General features: G+C 39.1%; 1 protein-coding gene across 2 annotated transcripts; it reads left to right on the top strand.

Annotated features, from left to right (window-relative positions):
* The first annotated feature begins 1,761 nt into the window (after positions 1-1,761).
* Positions 1,762-19,680, top strand: plp2b (proteolipid protein 2b). 2 transcript variants are annotated; one of them, XM_056246839.1, is made up of 5 exons: positions 1,762-2,127; positions 15,428-15,583; positions 15,690-15,788; positions 15,926-16,022; positions 19,117-19,336. In XM_056246839.1, exons 1-5 carry the CDS (start codon positions 2,032-2,034, stop codon positions 19,122-19,124), a joined length of 456 nt encoding a protein of 151 aa, XP_056102814.1. In that variant the 5' UTR covers positions 1,762-2,031; the 3' UTR covers positions 19,125-19,336. The 2 variants fall into 2 exon arrangements, with proteins under 2 accessions (XP_056102814.1, XP_056102813.1); XM_056246838.1 differs by lacking the exon at positions 19,117-19,336 and adding an exon at positions 19,343-19,680 and having other exon boundaries at positions 1,773-2,127.
* Positions 19,681-22,694: the final 3,014 nt, after the last annotated feature.

Below are 22,694 nucleotides of genomic sequence, written 5' to 3'. Positions count from 1 at the left end.
TACAAAAGATTTTGATTTCAAATAAATGCTGTTCTTTTAAACTTTCAATTCATCAAAGAGAGTGTATTATGGCTTCCACAAAAATATAAAGCAGCACAACTATTTTCCACATTGATAATAATAAATGTTTCTTGAGCAGCAAATCATCGAATGATTTCTGAAGCATCATGTGACACTGAAGACTGTCACGAGTGAGTGATGATGCTGAAAATTCAGCTTTTAATCAGAATAAATTATATTTTAAATATATTCAAATAGAAAACAGTTCTGTTAAATTGTAATAATGTTTCACAATATTACTGTTCTACTGGATTTTTATTAAATGCGGTAGTGTGTGTACCATCTGTGTTACTATTATTTGACTGTTTATATTCACTGTAAACCTGAATTAGTGTTTCTTTTAGATTAGTGTATTTAATTAGGGAACTTTAAGGAAAAGTTTATCTAAAAATAGCTTGCATGAATGTTAGAATTGCTACAGTATAGTATTTTTTATCCATTCAGTGAGGGAACAATGATTGATGTCTTGATGGTTTCTTCTTATATTTTCTATGCATGTGTGTTTTATTTGATCATTTCTGAAATAGACCTTAAACCAGAAAAGTGTGGTTCCCTGCAGCCTACCCTTCCTGCAAAACATTTGTTATGATCACTCACTTGTGTTGCCAAAACAAAGCCCTCTGTGTATGTGTACGTGTGTGTGTGTGTGTGTGTGTGTGTGTGTGTGTGTGTGTGTGTGTGTGTGTGTGTGTGTGTGTGTGTGTGTGTGTGTGTGTGTGTGTGTGTGTGTGTGTGTGTGCCCACATGGTGATCTGCTAGGGAGAGCCGTCAAAAGTGACCCAAAGTTCTTATGGCACAGAATATTTCCACATTGTTACCTATAAACTATAGTTTCCATGAGATCTCTCTCTCTCTCTCTCTCTCTCTCTCTCTCTCTCTCTCTCTCTCTCTCTCTCTCTCTCTCTCTCTCTCTCTCTCTCTCTCTCTCTCTCTCTCTCTCTCTCTCTCTCTCTCTCTCTCTCTCTCTCTCTCTCTCTCTCTCTCTCTCTCTCTCTCTCTCTCTCTCTCTCTAAATCATGTAAATCTACTCCCTGTAAATCATGAGAAACACATTCCAGATGTGAAGCATTATTTCCCCATTCAAACCCATTTGTCACAACTCTTCACTGCTCCTTCTCCCTCTGCTCTTAAACTGTAAACAAATGAGCAAGAAATGAAGGGGAGGAAAAATCTATCTATTTATTTATTTATGTGCCCTGGAAATAAATAAAATATATATTATATTATATTATATTGTATTGTATATACTGTAACCATAGTATTATTACCATAGTACCATATCCAAATAGCCATGGTAATACACACATATAGAAAAAGATAAACTAAACTTAACATAGGCCTAGTATACATAATATAATAGCCTATAATATATTATAATATAACATAATATAATATAATATATTTACAAAGGGGCAAATGTGGTTTCCTCTTTGAAAACGTAATTAGTTATGAACGTAAAACTGTCTTTCAAAGAAAGCTCAGCAGTCAGAACTGCTGAATGAAAATTTCCACAGCTCAGTCACAGCAATGAATTTTCCGGCTGTGTGTCAAAACCGGTCAAACCCTAGCGCGCTTTTTTACTTAGACAGCATTTGTGGGCAGTTCTAAGCCGGAATACTGTCAAACTGCTGTTTAGGTAGGAAGCTCACTAGCTTTTAAAACTAGGGTTGTAGAAACTCTCCCTCTAGTGGTTTTAATTTCCGTCTCCGTGATTTACCCTCAAGAAAGTGCTACTATACTAAAGCCTTAGCCAACGCCCCGCGCACTCACTCTTTCCTTTCGCAGTAACCGAGTCGCGCACTCGCAGGAAGTTCATGAAGAAGCTGAAAGCTGCGTCAGAGTTCACGGATTGAATCAATAACTACTCTTTCATTTTCACGCTTTCAACGTTTCAACGTTCACTGTTTGCTGATACGGACACTAGGCTTCCTAAGAAGGCGTTATTTCATAGGAATAACTTACATCTGCAGAATGGCAGAAACTGAGGGGAGTCCGTTCGGAGGCTGTTTGGAGAAACTGAAGAATTATGTGCGAACTCGGAAAGGAACGATACTGGCTGCTGAAATAGTAAGTTATTAACATGGCTGTGGCTTTAATTGTTCTACAATTTAATTTTTGTAAGACGCTAGCATAACATTGCGAGAAATAACGTCCGTTATTCATTTGCTTCATCGAAAGTGTGATACGCAAAATGCTGGGTATGATATAAATGAACTGTTGCTATTGCCATGGAGACGCTCCCACTCGTTAAGTAAAAATAATTCACCTGTTGATTCACACACTTGAGTCAGAGAAAGTGAGAGATTTTTTTTTTTAATAGACAAGACTTACTGTATGAATATTTACATTACTGCATTTGTTTTTATTTCATACATCCAGTGTTCTTCTGAGTCTGATGACTTAACGTTAGCTGCTACCCCCAAACAGGAGCAACGTTAGAATTGTTACGGAGCACTTTTGAAACATGCTATAGAAATAAACTCATGTTTATAATCAGTTCTCATAAAGTTACCAACCCGTTAGTCATATGTTAAGTATGTTTTTGAGCTATTAAAATGAGACCCCAAACAGAACATATGGGGTAAACATTGTTTAATATTGTTTAAAATATCTCAAATGTTCACTTAAAAAATGAAAATTGTGTCATTATTTACTCACACTCGTGTTGTTCCAAACCTGTATGAGTTTCTTTCTTCTGTTGAACACAAAAGAAGATCATTTAAAGAATGTTTGAACCAGACAGCTGACAGCACGCATCGACTTTCATACTATTTTTTCCTACTATGGAAGTCAATGGGTGCTGTTTAGTCACCAATATTCTTTAAAACATCTTCTTTTGTGTTCAACAGAAGAAAGAAACTCATACAGGTTTGGAACAACATGAGTGTGAGTAAATGATGAATTAAGTGAATTATCCTTTTAACTCTTAACCTTTGACCGTAAACCACATATACTTTCTACTTTTAAAGCTAAAAAAAATATGTGAAGGAAGTGTCATATTTGTCATCCAAGCAGCTGTGTCCAGTATAACAAAAAGTGACTAAGATGAAGTATGGAACGTAAATTCAATTATACAACTGCAGGAATTCAGTACATCGACCTCAAAACATTCAAGTATTTCTTATTGTGAGAATATGGCTACAAGTAACAGAAGTGGGTGAAAAGAGTATTAATAGTGCTGTTGAATGAAATACCTCCCACCACGGAGCCATTTGAAACTTCACACTGACACATAAGTGTGTGTTTCTGGGAGGAGGTGGCATGGAATGCAGACCATGTGCTTGATGGTGTGAGGTCAGAGGGCATGAGGTTTCACCCATCTGCTGGAAAGATAGAGGACAGCCTGGTGTGTCCGTTATCTTGTGTCAATCCTCAGAAAGGAGAAGTTGCGGATGATATGGCTAAAGATACAATGATTTTGGAACTTGGCTGACAAAATTCTATACCAAATAACTAAATTGAAAACAAACTCTATCTATCTATCTATCTATCTATCTATCTATCTATCTATCTATCTATCTATCTATCTATCTATCTATCTATCTATCTATCTATCTATCTATCTATCTATCTATATATTTAGTTCATTTAAATTCTACTTCCTTACATTCTAATTAAAATTGCTCTCCATCTTGTATGCTAGTTCAAATTGAATAATGGAATTTGAATTTAACATTCACAATTCTAAATCTAAATCAGAGTCTTGGAACAGATTGAAATTTAAACGATTATTCACTGAAATTCTCAAATCTCATTCGCACTAGTGCATAATAGTAATACTTGTCGGTCAAGACATCAAAATAGTGAAAAAAAATTGTGTCAAGTTGTCAACGTTTTTTTTTTTTTTGGAGCTTGACAGAACTTGGTCACTATATGCTTCCACTGTAATCTGTAAAACTTCCGTAGAATTATGAATGAAAGAACGCAAATAAAACAGGTCTAGAACGACATAAAGATGAATAAATGTTGACACAATTTTAATTTTGGTTTGAACTAACTAACCTATAGCTGGTAGCGGGACACTCAATGTGCTTTTTTATTGCCTTATTGCCCTCACATATCACATATTTTAGTAATAATCATAAATTAGGTATCATTCGAAAGCTTAAACACTCAAATATTTATTCTGTGAAAACCATTTTGTTAAACCAAAATTGGACAATAAGTTACCATGCATGTAAACAGTACTTTAAATTCTTTTAGCTGGCTCAATTTTATTTATTTTTTTGGGAACAAACTTGGTTAGACATATGGCTTTGATTTTCTAGCCGTTTTACAGTCCAGATTATTTTGTAAAATATATATTTTGTATGAAATATAAATAGCTTAAGAGTAAACTTAAACCTATAGCTAACTTTTTTACGCTTTCACATTTTTGAAGTGCTTTCCCTTCTGCAATAATCTGCTGACGAGTGTCTTCTTTAAAAAGCCAAACCAACCTTATGTCTGTATTTGCAAGCATTCATGAATCACAACCGTTGAAGTTCAGATCTGCTCAAATTGGGGGTGACAGTAAACAGGTTAAACTAAAACAGGCATTTCTGTAATAGGTCTTAGTATTCTAAAAACTTTTACAGCAAATTAATAACATGGCTATGAAATTAGCAAATTTGTTCTGGGTGAATGATTCAAGCAGGAGCTGACAGAGGGATTTTAGAGACATAAACTCACCATGTCTTTGCATACAATACATAAACTATTAGAGAAAACAGTAATAAAGGCCTGAATGATAAACCAGCACCCCTCTATAATTTATTATTATAATGAATCTTATATGCCCAACTTACTGTCTCCTGCATAAATATGACATCCGCATCTTATCAAAGCAATCTGAATTTGTTGCTTGGCTATATCTCCCGATCAGACGATGGAATGACGGCCTTCCTTGAGAAGCCATTGACTATTAACTAACACAGAGTACTGTGGTTCCAGGAGCAATAATAGCATGTTATATAACTAATTGCTGGTTAAGGTCATGGACGTTGGACACTCATGATACACTCATTTTCAAGAGTTTAGTTTTGTCATGCAGACACACCCACAGCTAAACATGTAGAGTCACGGACTCACAGTCACTTAAAATGACACGCCTAGCGTCTTACAGTAAAGGTGATGATATACAGGGCAACTTTTTGAGCAATGTTGCTGGGCAATGTTGCCGTCAACGGGCAACCAGATGAGACACAGGGCCCACGACCTATCTAAATAATCCAGATAGAAATGTATTCCCCATTTTCAATGTTGTTGTCCCAAACAACAATCGCTCGGCAAGATTGCCCAGCAACATTGCTCAAAAAGTTGCCCTGTGTATCATCACCTTAAGAAACCATGCATGCTGGGACTTTTACTGATGTACTGTATAGCTCTATTATATTTTGCTGTTTTGGACCGAAACAAACACATGCAAGAATGTGTGCTCTAGTGTGACGTGAACAAGCTGTAGGTGCCTTGCCATCACTAAGTGTGTCTTTGTGCGCCTTTGCCAAATGATCAGTGTTTGGGTGTTGAATATTCTTCATTGGAAAGTGGTTTGTATATTTCACTCGTGTTTTATTATTATGTGTATGCTGTATTGTTAAGATGTTAGTTGATGTTTTTCGTGTATGTGCTTTTACAGTAGGTATTTTGTATTTCTGGTGTTTCCTCATTTCTCTGTTCCCCACGTGACCCTGTTCAGCTCGAGCCCTCAGTAGTGGGTGTTCTTAAAGGGGCAGCGCCGCATCCTTGAATAGAGCTTCATTGTGCGCTGGCTGGAGTTCAGTCTGCATGTGTGAGGCTCATAGAGGCAGTTTGTGCCAGTCCCCACAACTCATAAAGCTCTGATACATATGTGCATGAAGGAGGAGTGCCTGATGACATCATGCTGCCCGCTCCTCCTCGCCGCCCACAGGCGTAAAGACTCGCCTCTAGTTCAGTCAAGTAGATTTCATGATTAGTACATTACTTTGTAGTGCTCTAGGAAAACTTTTCAGCGTAAGATTAAAAAAAATTTTTTTTTTAGATAATATAATTAAGTCTGTAAAGCTACTGCTTTTCTTTAGGCATGTTCATGCATACTTTATATATAAAATAGTGTAATAAAATTTTTTTTTGCTTTAAAGCAGACCTATTATGCAAAATTCACTTTTACATGGTTTGAACATAAGTGTGTGTCTGCAATGTGTACACAACCACCCTATAATGGTAAAAATCCACCTACTCCTTTTTTCATAAACAGTGTCTCAAAGCGAGTCATTCTGGTTTTCTATACATTGTGACGTCACAGTGTAACAGGCTCCGCCCACGACAGGTGACAGATCTGGTCTATTTAGCTTAGCTCCTCCCCTGAGTGAGCTGTACAATCTCCTCGCTAGAGCAGCTAGTGTGGAAACACAAGAATGCCTCCACTAAACAGATCCGCTACAGATCTACATGTTCTGTTGTTGGCTGTATAAATGAAGACAGAAAGCGTTTTTCCATTCCACCGCGCTACTTTTCCATTGTGCTAGATTAACGTGTTTGATCGTTGCGCTCCCGTCTCGCTTCTTTTACAGCGTCTCGCACAGGAAACTGCGTTCTCAAAATGCTGCTCTCAAGTTAAAAGAAGTTTAAAAGAAGAGGGGCGGGGAGCATCAACATATTTGCATTTAAAGATATACACACTAAAACAACTTGTATTTGCTTCCAGCCAAAAAGGGGCATTTTGGGCATGGACCTATATAGATAATAAATGATCTGTGGGGTAATTTGAGCTGATACTTCACAGACACATTCTGGGGACAGCTAAGACTTATATTAGTGTAACGAATAGGCAGGGACGAAGCAGAGAGAGAATCCACATGCAAGCACAACTTTAAAGGTCCCATGACATGGGGTTATTTTATTATTTTATAATGCTTCCTGGGTTGCCCTTATAATGTTAGTATGTTTTTTAGATCAAAAATAGTCATAATTTAGAAATAAAAGGCATTTTTCCTAGCCTGATTTTAGCCTCTGATTTGAACGCTCTGTTTGAAGGGGCGTGTCTGCTGTGGGATTCAGTGTAACAGCCACTGCTGTGATTGGCTGACATGCTTGCATATGAAATAGCTACATATTACATGTGAAACTCTCTCAAATACTTTTACTACAGCTATTGTACGTTTTTACTATTACAGCTATCGAGATTAACGAATCGTGAGAAGTTTTTTAAGTATTTAGATCTATTCCCAATCCATCACATAAAATGTTGCCATGATGAGCATTGAGGAAACAGATGACAGTCTGTTGATCGCGAGAATGAAGATCTTATCATTGCAACGCAGTTTCTGCACTCTCTCTAATGCTTTCACCAATGCAAACACGATGATGTACATACAGTAAGAGCTTCGTTGTGCAGTGTAACGTGCGTCATTGATTTCTTAACGAGTTGTCCAGATAAACTCGCGCTGTGTGGAAAGATTGTTCTTTGATCGCTTTCTGTATAATTTGTTCACAATTTAAATAAGATTATTTTCATCCTACTAAAAGAAACGATGTGAAGTTGATATTTTAGTCACTGGCTTGACTTACTGATGCATAAACAGTATTGAACGATTTTGAGAGAAAGATTACCTGTCTGAACTCGAACAATTACACATCAGAAATTGTTGCTTGGTAGCTCGATGATTTATTTTCAGACGTTCATCGAGGCCAGCTCTGTATTGGCCCAAGTTGAGGAAACAGTCGTCGGTGAAATGTTTGGACCATACAAAACTTTGGGAAGTTGTGTCGGCGCATTTCCAGAAAAAATAAAATTAACCCATTGTTTCTTCAGAGGCTCAAATGAAGGAACTAAAAAATACTTTTGTGTTCATTTGTACATCCGAACACTGATCAACTGCCATGCTTCGCTCATTTGCAAGCCATGATATCTCTCAAGGAAAAACTCAAATCGCGTCCGTACTTCCTTGCTCATTTTCTCATTGGCGAGCCAAGTTCTCTGGGCGGGCAAAGCAGAGAAAGCAGAGGTTACCTTTCCTCCGTATGACGTCATACGGAGGAGATTCAAGATCAGCCCGTCTGAGCTTTCATTTTCTCAAAGGCAGAGAAAGATAGCCAAAGCTTGGTTTACACTGATTGAAATTTATAGCCACTGGGGGACCATATACAGGCTAGGGGAACTCATATTAATGTTAAAAAACCTCGGAAAGTGAGGTGGCTCAGGAACAGACACCGGCTCAGGAACAGACACCGGCTCAGGAACACACACCGGCTCAGGAACACACACCGGCTCAGGAACACACACCGGCTCAGGAACACACACCGGTTCCGGCTCAGGAACACACACCGGCTCAGGAAAACACACCGGCTCAGGAACACACACCGGCTCAGGAACACACACCGGCTCAGGAACACACACCGGCTCAGGAAAACACACCGGCTCAGGAACACACACCGGCTCAGGAACACACACCGGCTCAGGAACACACACCGGCTCAGGAACAGACACCGGCTCAGGAACACACACCGGTGTCTGTTCCACACCGGCTCAGGAACACACACCGGCTCAGGAACACACACCGGCTCAGGAACACACACCGGCTCAGGAACACACACCGGTTCCGGCTCAGGAACACACACCGGCTCAGGAAAACACACCGGCTCAGGAAAACACACCGGCTCAGGAACAGACACCGGCTCAGGAACAGACACCGGCTCAGGAACACACACCGGCTCAGGAACACACACCGGCTCAGGAAAACACACCGGCTCAGGAACACACACCGGCTCAGGAACACACACCGGCTCAGGAACAGACACCGGCTCAGGAACACACCTACTCAGGAACACACACCGGCTCAGGAACACACACCGGCTCAGGAACAGACACCTGCTCAGGAACAGACACCGGCCCAGGAACAGACACCGGCTCAGGAACACACCGGCCCAGGAACAGACACCGGCTCAGGAACACACACCGGCTCAGGAACACACCGGCTCAGGAACAGACACCGGCTCAGGAACAGACACCGGCTCAGGAACACACACCGGCTCAGGAACACACACCGGCTCAGGAACACACACCGGCTCAGGAACACACACCGGCTCAGGAACACACACCGGCTCAGGAACACACACCGGCTCAGGAACAGACACCGGCTCAGGAACACACCGGCTCAGGAACACACCGGCTCAGGAACACACACCGGCTCAGGAACACACACCGGCTCAGGAACACACACCGGCTCAGGAACACACACCGGCTCAGGAAAACACACCGGCTCAGGAACACACACCGGCTCAGGAACACACACCGGCTCAGGAACAGACACCGGCTCAGGAACACACCGGCTCAGGAACACACACCGGCTCAGGAAAACACACCGGCTCAGGAACACACACCGGCTCAGGAACAGACACCGGCTCAGGAACACACCTACTCAGGAACACACACCGGCTCAGGAACACACACCGGCTCAGGAACAGACACCGGCTCAGGAACACACACCGGTGTCTGTTCCACACCGGCTCAGGAACACACACCGGTGTCTGTTCCACACCGGCTCAGGAACACACACCGGTGTCTGTTCCACACCGGCTCAGGAACACACACCGGTGTCTGTTCCACACCGGCTCAGGAACACACACCGGCTCAGGAACACACACCGGCTCAGGAACAGACACCTGCTCAGGAACAGACACCGGCCCAGGAACAGACACCGGCTCAGGAACACACCGGCCCAGGAACAGACACCGGCTCAGGAACACACCGGCTCAGGAACAGACACCGGCTCAGGAACAGACACCGGCTCAGGAACACACACCGGCTCAGGAACACACACCGGCTCAGGAACAGACACCGGCTTGGCGGCGGCCATCTCGGGCCGAGACGAACTCTCAGGCATTGCTGACCGGGCGTGAACAGTCTCTGGCTGGGCAGGCATGACGTGAACAGTCTCTTGTGCGGCGGGACCGACGTGAAGCAGCCCAGGCTCGGCAGGGCCGACGTGAAGCAGCCCAGGCTCGGCAGGGCCGACGTGAAGACACTCAGGCTCGGCAGGGCCGACGTGAAGACACTCAGGCTCTGCAGGGCCGACGTGAAGCAGCCCAGGCTCGGCAGGGCCGACGCGAAGACACTGAGGCTCGGCAGGGCCGACGTGGAGCGCTGGCATGACGTGAAGATCAGGCTGGCCAGGCGTGACGTGAAGATCAGGCTGGCCAGGCGTGACGTGAAGAAGCTCAGGTTCGGCAGCGGCCATGACAGGATGAGACTCTGGCTTGAATGCGCTGGCGATTGGTGTAAGTACGGGAGTTGCCAACATTAGAGTGGTCATGACAGACATGCTACATTCAACCTCTGCGACTCCCACAGTGAAATCAGAGCTGCTCAGCTGTAATGCTAAATCAATGAAATGTTCAAGAGTCCAGCAAGGGTCATGCAATGGCATTAAGGAGCTGAGCGGCTCCTCATAGACAGGGGGCTGATGAGAGACAGGTGTTGGTGATATGTTATGGCAACTAATAAGGGTAACTATGGTGACAAACAAGGTACGATGCAAAACAGGAATCAAACACAGGAAGTGAACACAGAAACAAAGGGGAACTAAGAATATACTTCAACGTAAAAGTCCTACAAAATACAAGACAGTACAGGGATCGTGACAATTAGGCTACATCTTGTAAAAATGTTGAACATCTTGAACAAAGTTCATCTATAACTCATCTATAATGCTACAGCATTTCATACTGCATGTACATAATGCATGAAATCGTGATTTAAAAAATGTTTTTTTGTGTGTGTAAATGAACTATAATAATCTGATATGAATTGCAATCTTGGATCTATTAATTAGCAGAAGTTAATACTCCACCAACTGCATGTGATGTTATAAACAATATATTGTCGAACCAATGTGGTTCAAATAGAGGTTCGCCATGTTGGTTTTTGGAAAGAGTCGCAACTAGCTTGTCAATTTGTCCAACAATTCATTGCACTATGGTAGTAAACCTGTGATTTACGTTGTTGTACAGGAAATGCACCCCAGATTAGTGATCAACTAATATGGATTTTCCTTTGGCTGATTCTTAAACTATCACCGGCAAATGTAAATATGGGTTACTAAACCAACACTGAACCCTAAAAAGCTGCATTATTTCAAGGCCACCACAGGAAGTTAGAATTTAAATGGATAACAGAGTAAATTCTGGTCACTTAGTTTGTGTGTCTTGAATAGAAAAAATAAATATCCTATGTTTCAAAACCTTCAGCAATGATGCATTACATTGATCAAAAGTCATTTCAAATACATGTGCCATACCTCTTCAACCCTGTTACATTCAAAATGTTTTAAGGTCACCATGCAGATTTGCTGCTATGTAAAAAATAAAATGAATTAAAACTTAAAGTTCGGGACAGTTAATATTTGCAGAGGTTGTAGTCATGTAGCATGGGCACATCTGTGTAGAACTGTGAATGTAGTGTTACACGCTTGTCAAACTAAGTACAGTGTGTTGAAGCCAAACAGCAGTCGTTCTGCTGGCAGGAATATATGTGCCCCATGCTGGCTTCTTTTCAAAGGCATGGAGAGATAAGATTGTGCATGTTTTCAACTGGCTTCCCTAATGGAAAAAATGCCTTTCTCGGCTCTTTCTCTGGTATTTTGACATTTTGAGCTTAGCTGAAAATGAAAAGTGTGTTAGAAATAGTTTAAATTTATGTTCTAGCCTGGGTAGCATTAGGCCAGAACTAACCTTTTGCACTTTTGACTGGATCTGATATGCAATATGTAAACGCACTAGTAGTTGTTTTCTCTTTTGTATATAAAATAAGGCCAGTAAGGGTCACCTCAGCAACATCACCTCAGGGTTCATTTCACGGCCCAGAATCTGGTTTCAAGGGGAAGGAGAGGTTAGCGTTTTTATTTGTTTATTTTGATTTATTATAGTTGATATTGAAGGTACATCTGTGTCCATCATGACACCTGCAGTGTTTACTGAGCTTTGATGACTGATTATTCCAAAATAACTATAAAAAACAGCTGAAATTAACAAATAAATATAGCCTAGCCTAAATGAAATATGAAATGTGTTACTGCGTTCTTGTAGTGATTATTGTGGAACAAATGTAACAATGATGAGAGAACTTCATGAGAAAAATAGTTCATCTTAATTAGAACAACAATTATAATGCAAAAATACCACAAAAAAATCACAATATTATGTATGGTAGATGGTGAAAATGTAGGGTATTTGCCTCTGTCACAACTTTTTTTGGAGAGAGTAGCAGCCATCAAAATCAAAAAAGTTGTTTAGAAATCTTTTCTTTGTACTTTTGTCAGTCAAATAAAGTTGAAAGACAATTAACAAATCACAGATTCTTGATTTCAGATTTTGGTTTGGATTGTTTTGGTAATGTTTATTTAACCTGAAAAATGTTAAGTGTAACTGGAACATGAATTTACATAAAAAAACAGTGAGGATCCCTTTCAGGGTTTCCTCATTTCATGGATAATGCAAATTCATTTTCCACAGCCATTGCTTTAGCTTGTGCTGTAGAAACCTCATCTTTTTCCAGGATTCTTTGATAACCAGAAAGAGTATCAGAAAAGTATCAATTTCTAAAAAAAGTCATGTACCAGAAACCCGTTCAAAAAGCCCATTGATTTCAGGACGATGGAACTGGAAGTGCTAAAATGTTAATGATGATTTTGCCTTGACTTTAAAATCACAATGAAACGCAAGTTGTGACAGACCTTTTCTTCCATATTGTTACGTACATCTGAGTGAAACAAATTATCGTAAAAGAAATCAAATGTGGGACTTAGATTTATGCATCGGCTGGTGATTGTATGGATGCAAATCAGCTGAATACAGGTTTGCAAGGGCCGGGGCTTTAGCCGACCTAATGGTTGGAGAAGCCCTGCATACACCCCTAGATAGAAGTCTGTCGTTTCACCGGATGATTGAGTTATGAGTAATTAAATAGGATGAATTTTTCATGTTTGTGCTTGATATTGCCATGGTAGCATAACTTTGTTTGCCCAAGTGATGATAAACAGGAAACTTGCCTCCTAACACATTGAGAATCTTCCTGTTTGAGAAGATAGTCTTCACACTTGTGTGTGTTTGAGCCGTTGTTACTGTGGAAGCAGCAGCACATTGCAAACACAAGGCACAGGTGTTTCAAGGTGGCATGTGGACAAGCCATTAGTACCACGACAAACCATGGCAACCTAAATAACACTTGAAGTGGAACTGCACCCTGTAAGAACATTAAATAACACCTGTACTGTCCTTGATACAAGTATTATGGAAATATGGGTATTAGTTGTGTTTGATAAGGCATACGTTTTTAGAAGAAATGACCAGAGCCATATCAAGCGACCAGAAGTGATGCAGTGGTTTTGGATGCAGTTTTGTATTATTGTAAAAAAAAAAAAAAAAAAAAACTTTCAAGACAAGTAAAAGCTTTTTTTTTTTAAACACAAGGGGGTATTACTGATGTATTTTATGTCATTAAAACAAAATGTGAAAATATCTTGAGCTTGTGTTAACCACAGACCTTATTTCAGACATTTAAAACCCATTCAAAAATACCCATTGACTTCAGGACGATGTTTTGTAGGTCTTTACCTGGAAATGAGTTAGCATCATGTTAGCACTTCCGAACTGGAAGTAAATGCTTACTCATTTCCAGGTTAAGGCCTACAAACACATGTCATCCCTTCAGTGCTCTATGTAATGTACTGATTTGACAGCAAGTAACCGCCTAGCAACCACTCAGAACACCTTAACAACTCAGCAGCCCAGAAATTCCTAACATTGTGTCAGTGAGTGTCGCACCACTCACATTTCCTACATTTCTAGCCACCAAAATTAAGTCTGGTTACTTTTTCTTTTCTTTTTAAAATTATTTTAATGTTTTGTTAGATTTAAAATTTTGAGCATGTTGAAATCTTAAGGTCAATAATTTTTTGTCAAACTGTATACTTGCTTTTCTTTTATCGTTCTTTAAAAACAAACCATAGTCATAGATTATATGCTACAATCTGAGTTCTTGAGGAAACAAACCTTTCTTAGTAGTAGTTGCTGGCAGTGTTTTTTTGGATATTTTGTTGCATGGCAGGTAGCAGGATCAGCAAACGCGCGTATCAAGTGTTTGACTTTAAGGGCTGATTTGATTACACATTCATAATATTTCTGTTCTCCCAAAGGTATTCTTATAATAGTTCTGTTTATAACCATATAAGGACCTCGTCTACTGCGCTCTGCATGAATTGCGCTGTGTTTACAGTTTACACCCATGCTGTATTCCTATCTTTTAGTCCTCACCACATGTTTTAGTAATCAAAGTTCAAAAAGCTTCACAAACTCCAGAGGGATGTGAGAAATTTAGAGCTCCACTGTTAACTGACACCTAGAGCAGATGGTGCGTTCAGATGAATTGTGGGTAGTGAACAGTAGTAGAAAGCTTTGGTGATTTGGCAGCAAACATGGGTGACGTACTTGCGCGGGGGAAATTTCCACACTAAAAAGCCAAGACATTTGGGAAAATAGTAAAGAAAACAACCATACACACTGACTCTTTAAGAAGCTTTAGGTTATGGATAGTTTTCAGTCTTTCATTGTTAGTTTTAGTGTGTTTTTTGTTTTTTTCATAGTCTCACTTTATAAAGTTTTTATTGTAGTTTTAGAATTTTATGCTGGTTTAATTGAAATTTCTTAGCACAGTTTAGTGTTATTCTGTCTAGTGGTATTTTCATGTTTAATGTAGGCCATTTGAAATGGTTTCAAGTTTTATAATAATGTATCAAATTACCATGTATCAAAAAGTTTCTTTAATTTGTGGCCATTTTTAAATAATTTTCAATTTCACAGTTGTTGTTTTTTCCAGTTAACAAAACACAAGTTTTATTTTAAATTCATCATCTATTTTTTTATAGATGTTATAAATCTTATTGTGAACAATTCATCCATATATGTTTTTCATGCTTGTAACAGTTTTTTTTTTTTACACCATAATGTTTAGCCTAACTGATCTTCCGATCCTGATCTTCCTTCTCCAATCAATCAGCTTAAACTCTTAATCCACAATTGACTGCAAAACTCCTAAAATTCAATCAATAACCGATGGATAGACCCAAGTCTTGCCCTAAAAATGATTCTTTTCGATAATCTGATTCACTCCGATGCATGTCACAATATGGAAGAATAGATTTGCCACTAGTTCAGCATCATCGCGACTTTAACAATAGCAACACTGCAATAGAAAAACAGGCTTTTTGTCTGCAGATTGGGGCCTAACTGCTAATGCTAACCAGCTAACACTTGACTTCCTGCTCAAAACCATGTTCACGTCCTTTCTCTACACATTCTACACTGATGTGATCAAGTTTTTGAAACTTTCTGTCTGTCTGTTTTCTTGTAGCTCATCAGCTTCATCATCCTTGTCTGTTACGCCGCATCGATGTATGGAGGCTATACAGCTGTCGCCATCTGTGAGATGGTCTTTGCCATCATCTTCTTCATTGTCTACATGATGGAACTGGACAAACAGTTCCTGGTGGTCAACTGGCTCTGGAGCGTAAGTATGAATACACACACACTTGCATCACGGTCCACCCTAGCATTGTGGTGGCGAGTTTTTCACGATCAAGTGCCATTCATATTTTCTCTATTTGCCCCGCCAGGATCTGTTCCGCGCTGCAATCGGTGCAGCGCTTTATCTCATCACCTCTCTCATCTGTGTGATCGGTGGAGCTGGGGACGGGGCTCGCATCGCTGGTGGGGTGAGACATCCAACGCTCAGCATCAAAACATACCATACTTTCATCTTTATGAACAAATCTGATTTATTAGGGCTATATATCCATCACTCTGCTCTGCTGACAGCTGTTTATAACAAAGCTCACCTTCTCTCTCATAGGTGTTCGGTCTGCTGGCTGGGATCTTGTTTGCTTATGATTCCTACACACTCTTCTTGGAAATCAAGAGCAGCAGACAGCATACAGCTGCTCCCACAGGTGCATGAACACACTCATTCATTTATTTAACATGTTAGAAAGTACAAAAGGCCTCAAAAGGTATTTAGACACTCAAACCACATTTAAAGGGGTCATGACATTGATTTTAAAATGGTTTTAATATGTTCCTTGAGGTTCACATACTTTTGCACAAAAGATTACTTTCAGCCTCTGTCTGAAATGATCCGTTTTTAAGGGGCGGCTCCTTTAAGGCTTGTCAGCAAACGGCCACTGTTATCAATGCATAGGAAACAGTATCAACGCCCACTCGCTATTGCATGTGTAAGCACTTAATACTGTAATTTACAGACAAAGCATTAATCATTTACGTATGGTTTGTGATGCAGCTGCTGTCAGATCAGTTGCTGCTTCATCTGTCAACAAAAGTTTCTTTGCGAACTCTCCATTACTCTGAGCCTTGTTTACAAAACAAAATGCTCCGAACAAACATATAAACCTCCGACGCGATCTGGGACGCCATTAAAATACACCATTCACTTATTTCCATTCGCTGAGATCCTTTACAGAGACACAAGCCAGCTGTTTAAACTGGACGCGTCAAAACAAACGTTCTTTCACTCTTCCATTTGTCCTGTTGTCGGCAGACTCAAGCACGGAGAGCATGTTAGAAACTGAACACGCATCTGTATACTGTATCCAGTGTAGACAGCGTCAGTGATTATAATGGGTTTTTTACTTTTGACACGATTTGACGCTCACATCCAGTGTAGGGAAATGTCAGCCGCTAATAAGCGACTGAATGCCAGTGGGCGGGGCCTATGGTGCGATGATGTGTGACTGTTCTTCAATGTCTTGCTCTGGAGGCAGTCATATGTAAATTAGACATGTGCCGGTATTCGGTAATGCGATAAATCGCGGAAATGAATATGCACGATATTGTTATCGCGGGCACTTCAAAATACCGTGAAAAATAGTAGATTCGAATTTAGACTTTTAGAACGCGCATTAGCTTATTTTCCATCAACCGCTTAAACACTGCGTGTATGCTGCGCAAAACACGTGCGCACTCTGATGTAAACAATCCCCACATGTACAAGCACTGTGTGCATGCGGCGGCAGTGCGCACTCTAGTCTAATGTAAACAATCCTCACATGGAGTAGAAGCATGGCGGAAGGAGGAACGCTGCCGACGATTTACCCCCCGCAGGGCTGCCAACTCTCACGCATTCAGCTTGAGACTCAAGCGCCTTTCAGACAGAACGCGGAATACGCGCAGGGACGTTTTGTTGCTGCGTCGACCAAAGCACGCCGGAGTCAAAGTTCAAAGTAGTTAAACTTTTTATTTGCAAAATAGCAAATCGCGTTTCGCGTCCTGTCTGAAAGGCGCTTTACGCACCGACAGACTAGACAGAGCAGGTTACTTTTGATATGAACAAAAAAATAAATAAATCAGCTCTTAGGTTCTGTCCATTGTGACAGATCGCTGCGCCTCAGTTCAAGTAAACCGATCATCTATTACTTTTTATTTAAAGACACAGTACAACTTACCGTAAGGTATATGCCTCATACATAATGTCGATCAATCAGTGTTTTTCAAACACGGAAAGAGGTCAATAAAACTGCAGGAGAACAGAACTTATGTCACAGAACGTTACATTTACCTCAGGAAAGCCATTTAATGACCAGCACATTAGTTGACTAGAAAAAATAGCGAGGAGTATTTTGCTAAATATGTGCACTATATTACATATTTATTATATGTTTACTTGTCATTACATAATTGTTATTATAATGAAAACCGCATTATATTTAATTTCTCTCTGTGTGTTTACAGCATTATGTGAGATATATTTTTTTCTTGAGAAAAATTAACATGCAGACTGTGGCCTACCTAATATTTATCCAAATGAGTCAATATTGAATTAAGATTAAAATCAAATCCTTAACCAGGTTTTTTTTTCCTGGTTAAATAAAGGATAAAAAATAATAATAATAATAAAAAAATCCAAGAATTTAATTGAATAATACAAACAGTAGCCTACCAGTCATTGTACCATGTAAACATTGTAACATGTTGTCACTAAATCAAATTCTGTTTAGTTACCATATGTTTTGAAAATCACATTGTGATGCAAGTTTTTTTTTTTTTTTTTATACCCACAATCCATCTGTTTCTCTTGAGCAATAGCTCCCGTGCTGTAGCCGGAAAAGGTAAACAATGTCCAGGTGGGAGGAGCCATTTCTTCTTCACTTGTAAGCAACTCTGATCATAACATCATAACTCGTCGCACATGATCAACGCTCCTCCCACCTGGACATTGTTTACCTTTTCCGGCTACAGCACGGGACTGCAGCGCGAGACTACAGCTTGCCGTCTAAAAGACTATTTAGGTGAGTTGAAACAATGGCTAAGTTGCTAAACGCATCTTGTTCACATGTAGGGTCCCTGTTCATGTTGGACAGACATTTTAATTGCATTTTGTGTCTGTTAAGAGGCTTAAAAACGCTCTTTATGTCGATGCCCCCATAGCTGCCGTTTTAGCTGGGTGGGAGCTCTGGGCATTCGCGGTCGCAGCTCCGCGTAGCAAGCACCAATCCGGTTCGTTTTTTTTCCTATAGTCAGTACTCACAAAGGTCTAACGATCAAGATTAACTTAAAAATTGCCCGGAGTTCTCCTTTAAGTGTGACGTCACCGATCCCGCAATATCAAAACGAGCTGTTTTTATAATAAGTAGGACGTTTTAAGCTATGAAACCTGCAGGATTTTTTAATGGTACAAAGACCTCTTATATGTCAAAAGATCAAGGATAATTTGATTTCTCATGTCATGACCTCTTTAAAAGTCATTGCATTAGACAAAATATCAAACTTAGTGTCACCAAATGCTGCAGTATCATTCAGTGGAGGGACAGAAATCTCATTAAAGATATCATGATCTGTGTTTCGAAGATGAACAAAAGTTTAAAGGGTTTTGAATGACATGAGGGTGCTTTTCCTTTTTGGTTGAACTGTCCCTTTAAATCTGTTCCCCCAGCAGCCTTTATTCCAGTTGTTTGACGATGAAGGCCGAGGTTTAAGCCTCTCCCTAGATTTGAACTAAAGGTGACACATGTTGTAACTCTCTTTGAACAGGTCGCTGACGGCTTCTGTGGGATGTTTACAACTGACATTTGGCATTTGAGCCAAACAGTTATTCTGGTAGAGACGCCAGTGGCAACACTGGTTTCTAACCTAAAGCTATGCCGTTTTACATGCCCGCTCTTCGTTTCGTGTAACTATAACAACTTAACCTAACTAACTATTCCCCAGTTATTTATTTTGCGTCTCCCTTTTTGTTTTCTCTTTGTTTTCTTAACAGATGACACAGTTTGAAAGCTACTTTCCTCACTACAACATTAACAGCAAACCAAAACATGGAGAACGATTCTAAAAATGGCAAAAGGAGGGACATTCCTGAGAGTTATCGCAAAGTTACCATGACAGATGAAGACCAGAGGAATGCAAAAGGGTTGAAACCATTGCACAGAAAAGAAGTGTAAGCACAAAAGGGATTGAAAAGTGAACTGTAAGATTAATGAACAGCTGTTAAAGAAGCCACAATATATGAAAGCTGTTGGCATCCAAAGATTCATTACCGTCGTTTTGGTTAGGTGGCTTTTGTTACCACAAATACTTTGTCAGATTGGTTGGTTACTATTACAAAAGCATCATCACAACATTTAGTAGGAGATGGGGCTAATAAACATGTCAGATAAAACTGACAGCTGCAAAACTATTATCAAAAGAGTTGTCTTCCCATTCTTTACTAGAGAAAGACCCAGTGAAGTCATTTTATTATTATTACGTTGTGTTGGAAAACTGGATCCAATTCAGTCTGGTGCTGTTGTGTTTTTTTTTCTGAACCTTTTTATGGTGTAAAACTTCACCATATCTTGTAACTGTAACTAAATTCTAATTACTATTGATTGTCCTTGTGTTTTGTGTCTAAAATAAGTTAATTGTATACGTTTTTAGTGATTTCAAACAGGATTTGTGTCAGTCTAACCATATTCTACTCAGGTGCATGCAGTCTAGAAAAAGTTTTCAGTCAATTTAAAGGGATTTTCTCATTGAAAAAGAAGGAATCTCAACCCTAATATCTTCTAAGGTGGGACAAATTTGTACTATAACAAGATGAGATGTCATTGTGTTGGTATTAGGGGTGTAACAATATATCGTGTCACAATATATCAATGCAACAATATGTATTGTAGATAGTGACAATATGTATTGTGTATACAGTAATGACTCAAAATAAAAATTACTGTGCGTGAAAAAAATCAAGTTTTAGCATCAGTACTACAATAAACTACTATACATAATGTTGAATATAATGTATAATAATACAATGGGGGAATATTTGTGGGTCCAGATAATGCCAAATGTCCGATGTTGCCAGTAAAAAGTGGCCTACATTATTTTAAATATATCTAGTCAGTGAAAGAGTGCAAGCATATTCGTCTAAAAATAATTCTTTATTTTCAGCTTCAGAATCATGAATATTTTTATTCTGGTGTCACTATTGTCCTGTGCATTGGGGTTACCAGCACTAAGTCCAAGCCTATTCATTTACACACACAATGTAATATCAAATTTAGCATTTTAATCAACAGTTAATTTTTTGTTAACCTTTTACCATGTGTCTTGGAGTATCGCAATAATATCATATCGTGAGTTCAGCATCGTGACATGAGGGTATCGTTACACCCCTAGTTGGTACAATATGTTCATTTTTATTCATCTTTCTTACATTTTGCCATTTAACTGGTTACCTCAAAGGTTGCTCACTATCTCAATGCCATAAGTGTGCTCTTTTTTATTCTAATAATAAACGATTCATATATTAGACATGCCTTCATTTACAGCGTCTAAGTCCATTCAACCCTATTGAGTAATGTAGAGTAAGAAATACTAAAACAGCTCTAACAGTTTGTCATCATTTTCAGGAAATATCATGAATAAAAACTGTTTACTCAACTGTGTAATAAGAAATGATTGTTTTGACGTGCCTTGAAAGAGATCATTGAGGAGTATTTGGACTGCCAGCTACTTCAGTTATTCTAATATGCAGTTGGTCGTCTTCACGCTTAAATAAGCAGCACTTCTGGAACAGGAAACTATCATTCTCACCTCACCTGATTGTTGTAATGCCATATGCACAACAGTTGTAATTTTACTGTAAAACATGGGGAGCTTGTCTAAGTCAGAGATTCATAAATCGTACATTTTTGTAAAACCATAATCTAGAGAGTAAGCAAGTGTTTTTTCTTTACCATTTATAGCATGTATCAATTGTTGTAACAATTTATAAATTCGAATTTGTGAAGACTGTTCGCCTGTTTCCTCTCATGTCTATTTGTTTTTGCAGCCTCAGCTCTGACTGCCTGACAGCATTTATTTGTGAGATGGTCAGAAATGCCATCAGTTCTGTAAAAAAATGATTAACTCAGGATGTTCTGCTCTTTTAAAACAAACGTATTTTTAGACTTTTTTTTTTTTTTTTTTTTGCATGTTTGTTGTTCCCGGAAGTACAGCATGTGGAAATAATTCTGCAGGATTTAAGTCTCTGTCTAAATTGGTGTTGCTGGTATTTTTGGAGTTCTTTCGATAACATTCAATAAAAGGCTGTTATAACGTATTCAACTTTTAAAAATGTGTGTGTATCCTTTCATTTGAATGAAGTGAGTGAAGAATACTGTGCGCGCAGCGCCACCTGCTGGAGTGTTACGAATGATTTCGACTGCCAATAATAATACATTTGCTACACAAATTTACTTTATATATAAAAATGAGAGAGAATGATTTAAAAGAAAAGAAGAATTCACTATATTCAATGATTGACAGCTATTGGAGAAAATGTGACAAATATGTGTCACTAGATGGCAGCATTTACGTACATTCATTGAAATACTGAGGAGTTTACTGTAGGCTTTTCTGCAAGGTAAAGACTTGTGAAAATGCTATTCATGTATTTTGGGGGAGAAAAGTAATTAAATGGCCTACATTTACAACTTTTTAAAGAGATAGTTTAAAAAAATATAGGCTACAATACCATTCAAAAGTTAAGAATGATGATTTTATTTATTTATTTGTTTGTTTGTGAAGCAATACAGAAGGATTCCAGGATCATGTAACAGTAGACATGAGTAATTGCCGATACAAAGTATATATTTTTTAAATATACAAATTGATAGAATACAAATGTACAACATTATTTTAAAGAATAATAAAAAAGTATAGTCTTTTAACTATTTTTGATAAATGCTACATTTAACTGAAGCATCAATTAAAAAACAGTCTTAGTAGCCTAATTCCTCGATAGATAGATAGATGGATAGATAGATAGATAGATAGATAGATAGATAGATAGATAGATAGATAGATAGATAGATAGATAGATAGATAGATAGATAGATAGATAGATAGATAGAATTATAGACAGACAACAGCAGATTTAGAAGGCCTATGAATAAAACTGAATAACAAACCGTATCACAATACACTTTACTATAACCTACACACAATATACGTATTTGTAATACCTAAAACTAATCAAAAACCAATGTGCAGTAGGCTAAGGGGTTTCATTGAGAAACAGAATGCTTTTGTGATGGGAGTATGAGGTACAGTAAGGGGTGGTCCTGACTCCTGATACACTACAGTTAAACACT

This window comes from Rhinichthys klamathensis, unplaced genomic scaffold, assembly GCF_029890125.1.
Source record: "Rhinichthys klamathensis goyatoka isolate OS25496 unplaced genomic scaffold, OSU_Roscu_1.1 h1tg000040l_1, whole genome shotgun sequence".
Lineage (NCBI taxonomy): Eukaryota > Metazoa > Chordata > Actinopteri > Cypriniformes > Leuciscidae > Rhinichthys > Rhinichthys klamathensis.
Note: the sequence above shows the minus strand (reverse complement) of the source record. Positions and strands in the feature narration are given on the sequence as shown.